Source organism: Monodelphis domestica, chromosome 5 (assembly GCF_027887165.1).
Source record: "Monodelphis domestica isolate mMonDom1 chromosome 5, mMonDom1.pri, whole genome shotgun sequence".
In the NCBI taxonomy this organism is placed as follows: domain Eukaryota; kingdom Metazoa; phylum Chordata; class Mammalia; order Didelphimorphia; family Didelphidae; genus Monodelphis; species Monodelphis domestica.
The window spans coordinates 307603105-307619834 of NC_077231.1; the positions used below are offsets into that span (position 1 = coordinate 307603105).

The 16730-nt window shown below is 46.6% G+C and overlaps 1 protein-coding gene across 18 annotated transcripts in view; it reads right to left on the reverse strand.

Annotated features, from left to right (window-relative positions):
• WIPF3 (WAS/WASL interacting protein family member 3) overlaps positions 1-16730 on the reverse strand; it is a 77382-nt gene that overhangs the window by 32821 nt on the left and 27831 nt on the right. For all 18 annotated transcript variants that reach the window (XM_056800424.1, XM_056800419.1, XM_056800421.1 and 15 more), the window contains exon 2: positions 16182-16329. In XM_056800424.1, the coding sequence (XP_056656402.1) occupies positions 16182-16271 (90 nt within the window). In that variant the 5' untranslated portion in view covers positions 16272-16329. The remainder of the gene's footprint in view (positions 1-16181; positions 16330-16730) is intronic.

A 16730-nucleotide genomic window follows, 5' to 3' on the forward strand; every position in this document is an offset into this window, starting at 1 on the left:
AGGTAAAGTCTTGGGTACACCTTCAAACACTTTCTACTTGGCCGGTGCTTTGAGGTTTACAATGAGATAAAGAATGAAAAGGGGTTTCTAGAGCTTCCCATACATCGTCTCTTTGGAGTCTTAGCCTAATCCTGGTATGAGTGGGGGCTCCATCAGTGTGTATTTCTGCTTCTTCTCCATCAGAATTAGGAAGAATGCTCCAGCCAGGCACCCAGTGGGGCCAAAGACAGCCCCAAAGAGTTCCCTTTCACCTGGGCTTGTGGCTGTTACCTTGATGACTCCTGAGGAAACCAAGGTCTGGAGAGATCAGGTGATTAAGCCTGAAGCTGGCTGTGAATGGAGGACCCTGGATTCCTGGATTCCCAATCCATCATTCTCTCTTTAAGAGCGGCTGTGCGTTCTAGTCAGCCCTCTTCACAGGCCCCACAGCCTGACCAGTGACCTTGAATTTGTGGCAGCTGGCGCCAAATGCCAGCCTTCAAGCGAATTCCCCGGGGATGAGACCTCCAGGGATCTCCCTGTTATTCCTGCCCTTCCCCTCCCCCTATTGTCCCCCCATTCCCATCCCTTTCCTTTTCTCCAGGGCTCTGCCCCTTCCCTTTCCCCCATTTTTAAATAGAAACCAGACAAAAGCTGAACTGAAGCCTGCTGTGTCATTACGCTGATTAGCCAGCAACATGGAAAAACCTGCTCTCCTCCAGTGTCACCGTCAAAGGAAACAGCCCTCAGCAGGCCTGGCTTCTGGGGTGCCTGGGGACGACACCAGAGGAGGACCCTGCTGCCCCCGTTCGAGGCTCAGGGTGATGATTGGCCCCTTTCTCTTACAGAAGTTGACCAAAAAAGGGGAAAAAGGCTCAGAAGCCTAATTGCAAGCCCTCAACGAGCTCACTGAAATAATGATTAACCCCATCTCAGGTTCAATTACCCAGAACTCACCAGAAGCTTCTCTTCCCAGAAAGACCACATGGGGACAAACACCTCTCATCCCCCAGGCTTCAGCAGCTCGAGGGATTTTCTTTTTTGAAAAACAAAACCAGGCAGTGACACCCCACCATCTTGTGGCTCTACCCACTGTCCCACCACCTGAAGAGAGCATGTGATCAGAATCAGAGTTATCAGCAGACTCCCCCGAGTCTTTTGGGGGATGGAGTCAATCATTGAAACCTTTGGTGAGGCTGGGAGAAGGCTCAGTGTCAGAGAGATTGCCCAAGGCTGGGTGATCTCTTCAGGGGTAGGAGCCTTTGCCAAGCTACAGTAAACCTGACGCCATGTATCCATTGTATCTCAGCCTAGCAGGCTTTGTTCTCCCAGTTTTATGAAACAGAAAACTAGCTGAGGAGGAGGAGGAGGAGGAGGAGGAGGAGGAGGAGATCTCGACAATGGGCCATGAGACTTCTGCAAGGCTGCTCCATGGCAGGACAATATTTACTCTGAAGAAGAGAAGTAGAGCCCTGGATCTGTGTCTAATGCTCCCCTCTCCCCTGAGCCCCAAGATTCAGGATGACTCCTCAGCTGGATGTGGCAGGAGGATTAGAACATGGAGAATTAATTCCATGAAATGTTCTTATGGTACTTTGGGGGGAAATGCTCCACAAGGACAGGTATGGAGTCAGAGAATCAGGATTTGAAACGACTCAGGATTCACTGCTTACATGATCCTGGGCAAGTCCCCTTTCTCTGGGATTCCTCACAAATACAAAGACGAGACTAGATCAGATGATCCCTGCGGCCCCTTCCAGATCTTTAGGGCTCTGATATTTGTCCAAGGGTCACATTTCTTAGAAGAATCAAAGGTTAAATTCTGACCAGGCATCTCTACTCCAAGCCCAGTGCTGGATACCACAGCAGTTTGGGTTAATATTTCTTGTGTGTGTTTGAAGGCAAATATTATTTCCTTTTTAGCAGAAGAGGAAAACTCATCATACTTCATCCCCAGGTCAGTTGATGAAGAAATGTTTCCACTACAGCAACTCCTGAAGAATCAACCAAGTCAAAATCAGAGACCTAAAAGCTGGAAGGACATTCAGCACCAGCGTGGGGGCTCAGAGCTATATCAATGAGAGAAGTATTGTGTACAAGAAGCAAAGAAAATTTGAAATTTGAAGAAATGTTTCAGAAGATGAGCAGATGGAACCTCACAAGACCTGGGGGGATGGGATGGAATTCCAGCTAGGCTCAAAAGCCGTTGGAGGAGAAAACCCAAGCTTCTTCTTATCTTGGGCTCTTTGGAGCTGGGAGGGAGAACTATCTTGGCTGTTAAAATACCCAAATCTCTCAATCCTGTTCTCTGAGCAGAAGAAAGAAGATCTCATTTCTCAACGGGAGACAATCTTTGGGATAAAGACTCTTTTTCCCTTAGGGGAACCCAGAACTTATTTCTGAAGAAGATTCCTTAGTCAGACCCTCAAGAGCTTTATAGGGAAGATCCAAAAAATCACTGAAGGACTCAAATGGAATTATGTGGAAAGTGGTCACTGGACTCTCTCCAGCCCATCTCTCCTTCCTTGCTACTCCTCTCCTCAGTTTACAAAGTCACCCCAAATAATGGGTAGATAATAATAGGCTGATGAGTTCACCAGACTTTTAAGGGGAAGCAGGGGCATGTTGGCTGTCCCCATTCAAAGAAAACTTCCTCACACTTAAAAAGGGACTCATTTTTCAGTTTCAGACCTTTTCTGCCTCTTATTTTCTGTGACTCCATCCATGAGGGGATTGATGGGGGAAGTCAATTAGTCAGAAACCAGCTATCCTTCCTCACCCCCCCTACTCATTATTGTTCCACCAGGCTTTGGGTTTACCCCTGCTCGAAGCCTTCAAGGTTTTCTTTGGTAGATATTTCCTCTTGTGTTTCTTGGCCCAGCCCTGGCCCTAACATTGCTGCAGCAGGCTGATATGAAGCATTTGGGCTCCCGATGAAGCTGAACCTCCCTGTGTCAATATTTTCAAAAGGCTGGTTGGCTCCAAGCAAGGGCTATTGAGCCCTGGCAGTTTGTGAACTTCAGACACCCGGCGAGGTCTCGTACAGAAAGGCCTCCCGGTCTGCTTAACCCCCTCCTGGACGTAGAGCCTCCCAGGCCACAGCCGTCCTGTCTGACCAAGCAGGACCTCTGGAACGTGCAGGGGATGGACACACCAGGCTGCCCTTTGAAGGGCACCAGCCTCGCTCGGCGAGGCCCTCCACACTGGGGCTGCTCAGAGCATCAGAATTCAGCAGCAGCTGAGAAAGCGAGCCTCCCCTGAAATGTTTCACATATTTCCTCCAGTCATGACTTAACAGGAGTCAGTGCTGGGAGAATACTCCCCTGGACTGCGGCTTCCAGGCAGCCTCGCTGCGCTGCTCGTGCCCCCTAGGCTGGGCATGTCTTGTGCCAGGGGTGCCTCTGGCCCTGCGGACCCCCCTCTAATAGGGCTCTTAAAGGAAAGAAGTAGAATGAATAGCCTAAGTAGGAAATGGATTCTACTGAAACAGTTACCAACTTTTTAAAGTTCGTGGACCTCAGTTTAAGAACTTCTGCGCTTAGCTGAATGTAATTATTTTCCATGACACCCCTCATACCCCCCCCACCTTGTCCTCCTCCTTCTCCTCTGTCTCTGTCTCTCTGTGTTTCTCTCTCCTTCTCTGTCTCTCTCTGTCTCTGTCTCTCTGTCTCTGTCTCTCTTTCTGTCTCTCTCTGTCTCTGTCTCTCTGTCTCTGTCTCTCTTTCTGTCTCTCTCTGTCTTTCTCTTTCTCTCTCTTTCTCTGTCTCTCTCTCTCTGTCTCTCTCTGTCTCTGTCTCTCTGTGTCTCTCTCTCCTTCTCTGTCTCTCTCTGTCTCTGTCTCTCTGTCTCTCTCTCTCTCTTTCTGTCTCTCTCTGTTTCTCTGTCTGTCTTTCTCTCTCTGTCTCTCTGCCTCTGTCTCTCTCTCTGTGTCTCTCCTATTTCTAGGTTGCTCACCCTTACATCCAGAGGAGAACCCATCCTTGCTCTATAGTCTAGCTCATTTTGGATGTCATTTTAATCATGAAATTAGTATTTTTCTTTCCTTTTTAAAAAAATCTGGTGACAGCTGGGTGGCTCAGTGGATTGAGAGCCAGGCCTAGAGATGGGAGGTCCTAGGTCCAAATCTGACCTCAGACACTTCCTAGCTGGGTGACCCTGGGCAAGTCATTTGACCCTCATTGCCTAGCCCTTACCACTCTTCAGCCTTGGACCCAATACATAGTATTGATTCTAAGACAGAAAGTGAAGGGTTTTTTTTAATTAATTAATTAAAATTTTTAAAAATCCTTCCTTTGGTCTTCCAGCTGAGCCTGGAAGGAATTCAAGGGACATCGACTGGGCTCCTGTTCTGTGTCCACCACTAAAGCCACCTTGGACAGGGTTTCTCATCGGCCTCTGAAGAGCTCACAGACAATTTAATCATGGACAGAAATCAGGATGAGTTTCAGTTCTCAGAGGGAAGTCTTGCAAAGATGAAGAGCCATGACAAGTCCCAGGTTCTACAGAGCTGGGAAATGGGCACAAGATTGGTCTTTACTGTTCATCTACTCCTTGTTCTCCTCCCCTTACAACCTGTGTGAACTTGGGCAAGTCATTCAGCTCTCTGAGCGTCAGTTTTCTCATCTATAATATCAGAATGAGAGGGCAGCTAGGTGGTTCTGTGGATAGAGAGCTAGGATTAAAGATGGGAGGTCCTGGGTTCAAATTTGACCTGAGATATTTCCTAGCTGAGTGACTCCGGGCAAGTCACTTAACTCCCCTTGCCTAGTCTGTAAGGCTCTTCTGTCTTGGAACTAATACACAATACTGATTCTAAGAAAAAAGGTAAAGGGTTTTTTTTTTCAAATGGAGATCATAATGCTATAATTATTATCATCAAAACTAGCCACTTAGACCCTTTGGGCTTCAATTTCCTCAATTATAAAGCAGGATGATCACTATTAATTAATCATCATAATTAAATTAGCTATTAAGATAGCAATATTAGTATTATAATATGGAAATATGTAGTAATTATATTTATATATCATAAAAATTATATAATTATATATAGTAATAATAACATAGTAAATTAAAATTAGTAAGTGCCATGATTGGATAGACCATGGGGCTTAGAGTCAGAAAGACCTGAGTTCAAATTCTGACACATATACCTGCTAGTCCTATGGCCCTAAGCAAATCATTTAACCACATTGACCTTTAGTTTTCTCATCTGTAAAGCAGAGATAATGACAGCACCTACTTCACTGTATTGTTGAAAAGATCAAATAAGATAATGTTATATTAGAATTATGCAATATATTATAATATGTTATACATAGAATATCCTATATGTTATATATGTAATATATGTATATAAATTCAGCCTTCCTATATCCATAGATTATACATGTAATACAAGTTTTGCAGTAATGTGTTAATATGCTACTATATTGTATCATATATAGTATAGAGGTAATATAGTATACATGTTATATGTTACATATAAGATGCCTGTAATAGATTATCTATTACGTTGTGTGATACATTTGTATATGTAATACATTGCACATTAAATGTATACTAGATTATATATTATGTGTGCAATAGTTTATACATTATATGTATATGTAATTGATTATATTACATATGTATGTAATAAATTATATATTATACATATAGGTGAGATTGTATATTATATATGTGTGATAGATTATATATTACCTCTATGTTATGAACTTTAGATTACTCCACCCTACTTAGTCTAACAAAAACAGGAATGTCTACACCCCTACTTAAGGATTAAGTATTGAGGAGGATGGCCTATGACAGAAGTGCTAGCAAATGACAAATCAGAAACAACTGACAGACCCCTGGGCTGTCCTAAGTCAAGCTTAAGCTACCATTGGTACATGTGAGATGCAGGAAAGTGATGTAAAAACCGTATATATATTTCATGTCACTTCCTCTCTCTGGCCTCTTTGGCGGTGGAGAGGTGGCTGGCAGCAGCTTGCTGAGCGTTTCAGCATCTTGGCATGGTGGCTGCTATTGTCCAGGTTTAGCAGTGAGTTTTCCTTTATACCATACTGGAGGAAGCCTAGTAACCTAGTTCAGGTGAGGCTCTTCTCTGAGATCTCTCAGAGTTAGGTTGATTCTTTCTCTTTTACCTTCCAAACACTATCCTCTTAGAAAGCCACTAATCTTCTTCAGAGACCTCATGGCAGAGGACTTTGAACTCCCCCTGGCACAGGCCTGGCAGAAGAAATCCTACACCCTTTCCCTCTCTCTTCTCCTTAATTCCTTCCCTCTATATTAATTAAACCACCATAAATTTCCAAACTGACTTAGGTATTTTATTTTATTTGGGATATTCCCTGGCGACCAAAATTAATTTAGATTAGGTCACAACCCTAAAATTATCCTTACAATGTGTAATCAAGTACATATGACATATCTTATATATTACATATAAGATATAATAGATTCTATATTACATATATGTATGTAATGAACTATGTGTTACATATGCAAGAGATTTTATATTATATACATAATAGGTTGAATATTACCTATATATGTATAATGGATTGCAGATTACACACAAGATGTGTGTAATAGATTATATAGTATATATGTTAGTGATTATATATTACACATGGAATAGATTATATTACATATGTGTCATAGATTACATACAAGATGTATCTAATAGATTATGTTACATGTATATAACATAAAAGCACTCTATACATGCTAGCTATTGGCTATTATCATCTCCATTTTAGAGATGAGGAAGCTGAAGCTCCAGGAGAATCAGTGATTTAAGTGCCCAAACCCATGCCGGAGGTAAGATTTGAATTCAGCTTTGGAAAGCCTAGGCCTAAGGATAGGGATCTTCAAGGAAAAATGCCCAGATCATTGTGTACACACACACACACACACACACACACACACACACACACACACACACACACACACACACACACACACACACAGACTCCCTGCCTAGTCTGTGCCATTCTGTGAGCCTCAATTTCCTCATCTGTAAAATGAGATTACAGAAATTGGCCCAGACAGCCTCTAGCACTCTCCCTGGCTCTAAATCCAGAAGTCTACAGGCGTCCATCCTCCCCTGCCCCTCCCGCAGCCCAGGCCCCTGCCCAAGCGTCCTTTGGCATGGGCCTGCAGGACACTCCAGAAAGCCCTTTCCTAAGTGGCAGTGCCAGCGATAAAGCAGAATGGAGAGCAATTGCGGAAGAGAGCCGCAGCACTAAGAAAATAAACACAATCACTTCTGGGAGAAGAGCTCCTTTTGGAGATGAGTGACAGCCCCAGCCACAGCTCTCTTCAGTACAGACCCAGCCCAGTCGGGATGCTTGTCGAGACAGGGATGCTCCCGGGGCTCAGAGGAGAAGAATGAGCGCAGAGAAGAGAGCCAACGTTTTCAGATGACTCCTGGGCGCGGAGGAGCCATCCCATCTCTGGAGAACCCGGCTCCATTTGAACTGTCTCCAGGAACTGGATCGCTCTCTGCAGCCTCTCCTTCCCAGCATGCCTCCAAACCCTCCCCATATCCCAAGCCTGGGTGAGTGACAGCACGAGGTTGGGATTTTCCAAGCATCTCTTTCTTCCCAGGCACCAGCCGCCATGCAACGAACTCTGCCCAGAGCGAGGAGGAGCTCGTTCCACTAAGCTTCTTTCCAAGAAACTTCTCTCCTTTTACAACAACAACCCACCACTCAGAAGACCTTGACAAAGCCCCTGGAGAGCGCTCAAGGATTCAGATTGCCTTTCACAGACTGACACACCAAAGCAAGACCACTGGAGAGGGTGGGAAGTGCCAGGGACCAGCCCGGCATCCCGGATGTCTCCTTGACCCCGGGAAGCCTATCTTGCCATGAATTATGCATCCTTCTACCTCGATAGAAGGACAAAACCATGCTGGCTGGTTTCTGCTGGTGAACAAAGATTGCCATATGGTAATTTGGTGCTGGAACAATGCTTGGCTCCCCACCACCCCCACGACCATCTCAGAGCTTTTCTGAATGTCATTTTGGCAATATGTCGGCATATTTAAGGGATAGGAAGCCTCTAATTCATTGTTTACTGATGTTAAATATTTGTTAGCTAAGAGCGCTCTCTCTGACTCTGTTCCACCTGCCATAGATTAAATCTTTGGCTAAAAAGGGATTTTCCAAACTTATTGAACTTGAGATACACTAACGATAGAGTCAGGAAAGATGCCAAAATGGGCAATTCCTTCCCAAAAGAGGAAACAGCAGTAGTTCAGAGGACTGAGGTTGGTGGGTCTTGGAATCAAAGCTTGCCTACTACGTGACCAAGGAAAACTTCTTAGGATTCTCTAAAGTAAGTTAAAAAGAGTCACTGGTCTGCCTTGAAGAGGAAGTTTCCATACTGGAAATTCATGACAGAGATTAAAATTACAACTCTAGACCAAAAAAAGAAGGGAAGAGAGATCGATAAAATGTTGGAACCACATCTAGGTTCATACCAAAAAAAATTTCAGAATGTCAATAGTGAATATTTTGAAGAAAAAATATTTTCACATTGTAGCAAAGGAGAATTCTGAGTCTCACATCCCATCAGTCATTCCTTGCATAAGTTTTATTCTCCTTTACTACAACATCAACATTTCTGCTTGGGACCCCTATTCACATCCTGTAGGGAACTAGCTTCTCAATGCCCATCTTTAAAGGTGATGCCCAGCACAAAACACAACTTGCCAACCTTGGTCTAACCAGAAAAAAAAAGTGCAATGGGATTATTACCTTCCTAGTCTTGGGCACTTTGCCTCTGCCAATGCATCCTAAGACTGCACCCACTTTCTTGGCTCCCACACACATTCCACTGCTGACTCAAAGCAAGTTTACAGTGCATTAAACCCTCAGATCCTTTTCAGACAAACGTCTGGCGAGCCAGACTGGCCCTATTTTGTACTTGGAGATTTCATTTTTTAATTTTTAAGTGTAATTGCTTATATTTTATCTCCATCAATTTAAGCATGAATACCTTGATCTGTTGAGAGCCAGAGAATCTAGTTTGGGAGAGGACTTGTAGTCGAGGACATTTCAGCCACATTAAAGATCATTTGTCACATACATTTTTCCCATCTACTAAAGAAAGTCACAAAACTATGGGCCAATCAGGTCTAGCTTTATGAGGGATAACATCATACTCAGGTCTTGCCAAGGCAGCCCCGGAGCTCATGGAGCTGTGGCGGTTATCAGAGAGTCTCCAGGAGCTCCCAGTATGGTATCCTGTCATAGACAGTCCCAAAGAAAATGAGCAGAAGGGTCCCTGTCCTCATCGATCTCTCCCTGCAGTCCACACACATAGACTGCATGTTTTTCAATCCAATCAATAGCAGGAGATTCGAAAACAAAAATGTAGCAGGGTCTCCCCATCTCTTCCTACTCAGAGACCCTGAATATCTGGGATCTGTTCCTTATTGATGGAGGGCACATTGCAATGCAGATGGTGGTCATCATCCATCCTTCAATGGGTGATGCCTGTTCAGGGAATCTCTAAACTGCTACCTGATAAGGTAGAGAAAGGGGAGAAATGAAGGGCAGCCTCGAAAAAGACAGGATGAGGAAAGAGAAAGACAAGCCAAACCCTGGTGCCGTGGCTGCCTTTGGCTGATTTCCATCAATCACTGTCCCTTCCTCGTTCGGGGCAGGCGGCTTCAGCTCACCCTGCTCCTTCCTACAGTCCTGCTTCCTGCTGTGCTAAGACTAGAAGGGGCAGAAAGAGGAAAAGAGATAGAGAGGGGAGAGAAACAGGGAAGGGAGACACGAAGGGCAGAAGCGTTCTTTTCTTTCTTTTTTAAAAACCCTTCGCTTCCTTCTTAGAATCAATATGGCATCTGGGTTCCAAGGCAGAAGAGCAGCTAGGGCTAGGCAATGAGGGTCGAGTGATTTGCCTTTAGTCATACAGCTAGAAGTGTTTGGGGCCAGATTTGAACCCAGGACCTTCCCTCTCTAGGCCTGGTTCTCAATCCACTGAGCCACGTAGCTGCCCCTACTATGCAAATCTTCAAATGCTTTATAAGTGGTAGCATATACTATTTTTCATTGGGTTTAGATCTGGAAGAGATGTTAGAGACCCCCTAGTCTGACTCCATCAATGAGGAAACTGAGGCCCCAAGGACTTAGAGCTGGATGGGACCTTGGAGGTCATCTAATCCATCTTCTCAATCTCCAGGAAACTGAGTTTTGGAGAGTGAAGTCACATTTCCTTGCTTACGTAAGCATTAATGAACACATCATGGATTTGAACCCAGGTCCTCTGACTTATCAGGCTAAAGTGTTTTCCAATATTCCACTTTCTAGGTACACAGGATCCAAATGGTCAATGGTAATCTCTAAGTCTTTCGTCTCGTCTTCTCCACTTGACAGGGAGTGCCCAGATGCGTGATGGCAGACTTCCCACCTACTCTCTAAGCCATGCACAGTGGCCCACACTTTCCAGACCCTCTTCATTTCGGAAGGAAATCCCACCCCACTTGGAGCCCCGAGCCAACGAGCCCCTGAAAGGCCCTTCTCAGCCTCCTCCGCCTCCCCAACGTTGCCTAGGAAGGGAAAACAAGCCACACCAAGACTCCTGATCAAGCCGCTATCTCTCCCCACAGAGGCTTTCTACCAACCACCGCCAGTGCCAAGAACAACAGGCAGGCGCCGGTGCCTGGCTCCCGACCCGATCGCAGCCCACGGTTACCACATGGCTTCAAGACTGGGCTCTCAGGCCCAACAACCTGCAGAATGGCCTGGAGCTGTTCTGCGGGGGGCTGGGGCTGCCCCTGTCCTCCCCCTAAAACCAGAGGAGGATGTAGGCTGCAGGCACCCACGCAGAGGACGCACGCTCCGGGAAACCAAGCCCTCTGGAGGATGCAAGAACATCCCACTGGGTGGTCATTCATGCATCAATCAACACCAAAGTGGTTCCTGTAGGCCAAGCCCAGAGGTCTCTGCTCTCAGGGAGTTTACATTTACTGAGGAAAAGGGAAGTACAACATGGTCACAGACAGTAAATCTTGCCTCAGTGGTGTGATCCTGGGCACGTCACTTAGCCTGAATGCGCCTCAGTTTCCTCAGCTGTAAAGCCAGAGGTTTGGACTCGATGGTCCCTGGGGTCCCTTCCAGTTCTAAATGGATAATCCTATTACAAAGTAATTTTAGAAGATGCTGGAGCGGAGCCCGGAAGGATGCTGGGGAGTCTGAAAGATGGAGGCAAGGAGGGAGAGCATTCCATGAATAGAGGACAGCAAGTACAACGGGATGGAGGCGAGAGATAGAACGTCCCCCACGGGCAAGAACGAGTGGTAGAGTTGGCTGGAACAGATTGAAGAACACAGAAATTGAGTCAGGCGCCCCCCGCCTGGAGCCAGACCACGAGGGGCTTTAAATGCCACAGAGGAGGGGCTGTGTTTGATTTTAGAGATGAAAGGAGAACCCTGGAGTTCCTCAAGCAAGCAAGTAACAGTCAGATTCGTGTTTTACGGAGAGTATTTTAGCAGCCGACTGGAGAATGGACTAGGGAGGGGAGAGACTGGAGGCAGGAGAGAGAATGAGGAAGCTGGGTGTCAGGAATCCCAGGGAGAGCCTGCAGGAGCAGGGCGGCTGTGGGAGGAGAGGGAAGGGGATGGGGATGGCTGATGCTGTGGAGACGGAACAAACGAGACTTGGCACCCGAGTGATATGGGAGTTGAGTGCACGCTCCCTCAGTGACACGCTCACACAGGACTCACTCACACTCACACACACACACACACACACACACACACACACACAGATGTGGGCAGGGGCTGCTGAGCCGAAGAGAGGACCACGAGGAAGAAGGGCACAAAAGGCTTTGCCAATGGCAGTGAGAACCACAAGCCAAGCACAAAAATGGGGTAACTCTTCCCCTAAGTCACCACAACTCCTGAATGGGAAGGGGAGTCCAGCAGGGGGACCAAGTACAAATATGGCAGCATCTGCTATGGCACAGAAACTGCTGGAAATTGGGATAAAGACCATTGACTCCTGAGACTCCAGGGAGGAGAAGATCAATGGCGGCCTCACACAACAGTCCATAGTATTAATTCCAAGATGGATGGTAAGAGTTAAAAAATAATAAAACTTTTAAAGGGGGGTTCCTACGACCAATGATTTCTGATCTAGAACATCAGGGCTGAAGGGGGCTTTAGAGATCTTGAAGTCGAACCCCTTTGTTTTATGGATTCGTTGAGAACCATCATGATGATGATGATGATGATGATGATGATGATGATGATGATGATGATGATGATGGAAATGGCTTGGCCTTGGTTATGTGACCAGTTGAGCAAAATCTTAGCTCAGTGTTCTTTCCACTTAAATCCTGGTTTGTTCTTGGCCAAAAGAATGAACTATTCATGACAGAAGCTGGCAAAAAAGTGTGGTCACAAGCTAGGGAAGAAGAAAATGAAATGCCAGGTAAGGATGGAAAGAACTGAAAACCTCCTTCTTAGCCAAAACAAGTGAAGATTCCAAATTCCAAATCCTCAGCTGCTCTCCCCATAGTCATTCATTTCTTTCTTTCTTTTTTGTTTAAATCCTCACCTTCTATCTAAGAATCGATGATATGTATCCGTTCCAAGGCAGAAGAGTGGTAAGAGATAGGTAATGGGGGTTAAATGACTTGGCCAGGGTCACACAGTTAGGAAGTGTCTGAGGCCAGATGTGAACTCTCAATGATGAATTTTTCTGACTCTAGGCTGGGAGCTCTAGCAACGCCCCCCCCCCCCCCCCGCCCTTCTTTGATGAATACTTTAAAAAAGAAAAAACTGCTAATAATTATCTCACATCTTTTAGTTTACAAAGTATTTTTCCCACAATGACATGGGGATTATTATCGCCATTTTTCACAGGAGGAAATGGAGATCCAGGAGGGTTTAGTGATTTGTGTAGAGTCCCTATTTTGTTGAGAAAATGATTAGTTTGGAGCCAGTTAAGGGTCAGAATTGGGCCTGGAACCTAGGTCTTCTGCCCAGAGCAGCCTTCTCTTCCGGATGCCCCTGTGCCCCAGTAATGACCACATTTTGTCCCAGTAGAATGCGGCCACAGAGCTCTGCTGGGACCCTTCTTTCCCTCTCTCTTCCCCTAGTCTTGCCTGTTTCCGAAGCCCAGCTAGTCACTTGTGAATGTGCCTTATTCCTGCTGAGAGAGACAGAGACAGAGACAAGAAACAGAGACAGAGACAGAGAGAGAGAATGATAGAGAGTGAGAGACAGAGACAGACAGAGACAGACACAGACACAGAGACAGAAATAGAGAGACAGAGAGGGAAACAGAGAGAGAGATGGAGTGATAGATAGAGAGAAACAGAGACAGACACAGACACAGAGAGAGACAGAGACAGAGATGGAAAAAAAGAAAGAGAGAGAGAGAGAAAGAGAGAAAGAGAGAGAGAGAGAGAAAGAGAGAGAAAGAGATGAGGGGGCCTGGGGAGTCCCTTGGAGGGGTTGGGGGTCCCAAGGAGGGGAGCAAGCCCATTGCTGTGGGGCTGTGATCTCTAAACGAGCTATTTTAGGTATTCCTGTTCTCCCTAGGACTTATATAATAGCTTCTCTCCATCGTCATGTTGCTGTGGGATTGATAAAAGGAACCAGGTTTGATTCTGCTGAGTCTACAGTTCCTGGGACACAAAGAACAGTGTTTTCTCTCACTCCTAATTGCGTCTCCCTGCCACTTTGGGGGTTTGGTTTAGCCTGGCTTTAGGGACCATGTGGGATGGCGATGCTGGGCTCCTCTGTCCCCTCCTCCAGGCTTTATGAATCGGAGGGAAGACGTTGAATCTGACTTCTCCAGTGAGGACAGAGGAAGGTGTGGGTGATGCCCAGAGGGTCTGGAGGGCATCAAGCTGTCAAGATGGCATGATGATGATTCCCAAGAAGGTATATGTGTGAGGGCATCACTGGATGGAGATCCAGGACTAGACATGGGAGGTCCTGGGTTCAAATTTGACCTTAGGCACTTCCTAGCTGTGGGATCCTGGGTGAGTCACATAATCCCAATTGCCCAGCCCTTACCACTCTTCTGCCTTGGAACGGATACAGTACTGATTCTAAGACAGAAAGTGAGGGTTAAAAAAGGCCCCAGGAAGTGATGCAGAGTGAGAGGAGCAGAACCGGGAGAACATTGTACACCGAGACTGATACACTGTGGCACGACTGAACATAATGGACTTCTCCATTAGAGGCAATGCAATGAAACTGAAAAACTTGGAGGGATCTACGAGAAAGAACAGTATCTACATTGAGAGGAAACACTGTGGGAGCAGAAACACAGAAGAAAAACAACTGCTTGAATTCATGGGACATGGCTGGGGATGCAGACTCTAAATGCACATCCTTGTGCAAACACCAACAACATGGAAATGGGTTCTGATCAAGGACAGATGTAAAACCCAGTGGAATTGTGCATTAGCTATGGGAAGGGTGGGGAGAGAGGAGGGAAGGAAATAATGTGATTCGTGTAACCAAGGAATAATGTTTGAAATTGACCAAATAAAAAAAATGTTAAAAGGGCCCCTGGGGTCTCTCCAAAAGAATGCAAACTCCTTAGTTAGGGCTATTGCACTGCTGCCTTTATCCTCCAGTGTCAAACCCAATGCCAGCCATAGAGAAGGGCTCAAGAAGGTTCAAAGAAGGGCAGGACCTATTCTTGGAGGGGACTCCAGAGGCAGCTTGGTGCAGCCCCCAAAATCAGGGACATGAGCTCAGATCCAGCCTAACTATGTGGCCATACATTCATCTGGAGTCCATAAACTTTTCTTCTTTTAAAAATTATCTCACTAACTGCAGTTCAACACAATTGGCTTCCTTTGTCATCCTCTGTGTTCTATGCCTAAAGTCCTGAACTACCCCCAACTGAACCTTCCCAATGGAAGGATGCCCAACCTCTTCTTGCTATGCTCTAGGATCCAGCCAGACCGGCCTCTGTTCCTCAGTCAGGACCTTCCATTTTAGTGCCTTCCCCTGGTCTTCCCCCCGCCTATAACACCCCCACCACACCTCCCCCCTCCCCCCTCCCTCAGGGATTCTCTCCCTTCCTTTAATAAATGCTACAGAAGCCTATTACCATGTTACTACTCATTCCTGGCCTCACTTCCGTCTTCTATAACAATTCTACGTGAAATCTAGATTGGCTGATGAGTTCTGGGGGCCCCCCATCAGCCTCTTTAGGCACTTTTCCCCCTCAAGGGAGTTGTTTTTCCTTTGTGTTTTCAGAATGTACTTCTTGAACATCTCCCATGCTAGGCTGACCTCCCCTGAATTTGAACTCAGGTCCATGGCTTGGAGGTCCTGAGTTTGATTACTGGTTCCTTTCTTGGGGTTTGCTTCCTCTGAATTTCTGCTCTTCCTCCTTCTTTGTGGTTCTGAGGCTCTAGGCATGATCTTATGCAGGGCATACACAGAGGAAGAGGAGGAGGAGGAAGAGGAAAGAAAAAGAAAGGTAAATGGAGAGAGAGACAGAGAGGCAGGTGGGGAGGGAAGAAAGGAGAGAGAGAAAGAGAGAGACAGAGACAGAGAGAGACAGACAGACAGAGAGAGAGAGAGAGACAGAGAGACAGAGAGAGAGAGAGAGAGAGAGAGAGAGAGAGACAGAGACAGAGACAGAGAGACAGAGACAGAGAGACAGAGAGGCAGAGAGGCAGAGAGACAGAGACAGACGGATGTTGCTGACAGACTAACCCCAAGCAGCCCGAGTTCAGGGTTGCCTGGACAGGAGTGCAGTGAAGCCCAGTGTGTCAGAGGCTCTCAGTTTTCTTGGCTGACCACAGGGCAATCGTTCGGGTCTGCAGCCTCAGCTTACGGGGTCCTTTGGCCAGAGTGATGGATGGCACAGCCAAAAGAAGCATTTTCTGCCGCACCATCCATGGGCTCCTAGCAGAGCCCACAAAGGGAAGTGATAACGGAAAGGAGAAGCCAGGCAGGCAAGTTCCCCAAGAGGCTGAGTCAAGTAGGGAGCCGGAGAGATGACTCAGGGATGGGCAGCAGGAAGGACCGAGGAATAATGGAGTTGGCTGGCTGCAGGCTTTTACATTTGACCTTGATGCCCACAGAGCAAGCTCACTACCCGAAGGGAGCTGCAGGGGCTTTTTGAAACCCTGGAAAGTGCTCAGCCAGAGCCAAGGATGTTTTCACTCTCTCAGGAGCCAAGATGGAAACCAAGCCTTACCGGAGGTGCCAAAGGCGGAGGGGGTGGAGGCGCCCCAGTGGGTGGCGGTGGGGGGGGCAAAGGTGGCGGTGGGGGCGGTGGCACTGGCATAAGTCACGGTTTGGATGTCCCCTCGATGATGAGTAATTCTGGCAGACCGTCGCTAGTTCTGAAAGACAGAAAAAGGGAATCTAGTTGACGAGTGTTTGTCTCCATGGAGAAAGAAGGGGGCCCAGGGAAAGCATCCTCCCTCGGAGGCATCTCGGAGGACATATCTGTCCGGGGAGGACCAGCCGTGCTGAGCTCAGCCAGGCCCTTCGTCGGCGTGCCCACAAACACATGAATTTTTTAAGCCACAGAAAGTCGTAAAGACCAAGAACCAAGGCTATAATGTGCGTGTGTGCGTGTGTGTGTGCGCGCGTGCGTGCGTGAAAAAGCCCCAAACCAAGGAAAAGGCGACCCCAGAAGGGCTGCTAAGTGGGCTTCCCTGGGAGCACATCTTCTACATAACAATCAAAATAGCCATCTACCTGCCTGTGTGACTACTGGTCTAAGAGGAGAATACCAGCA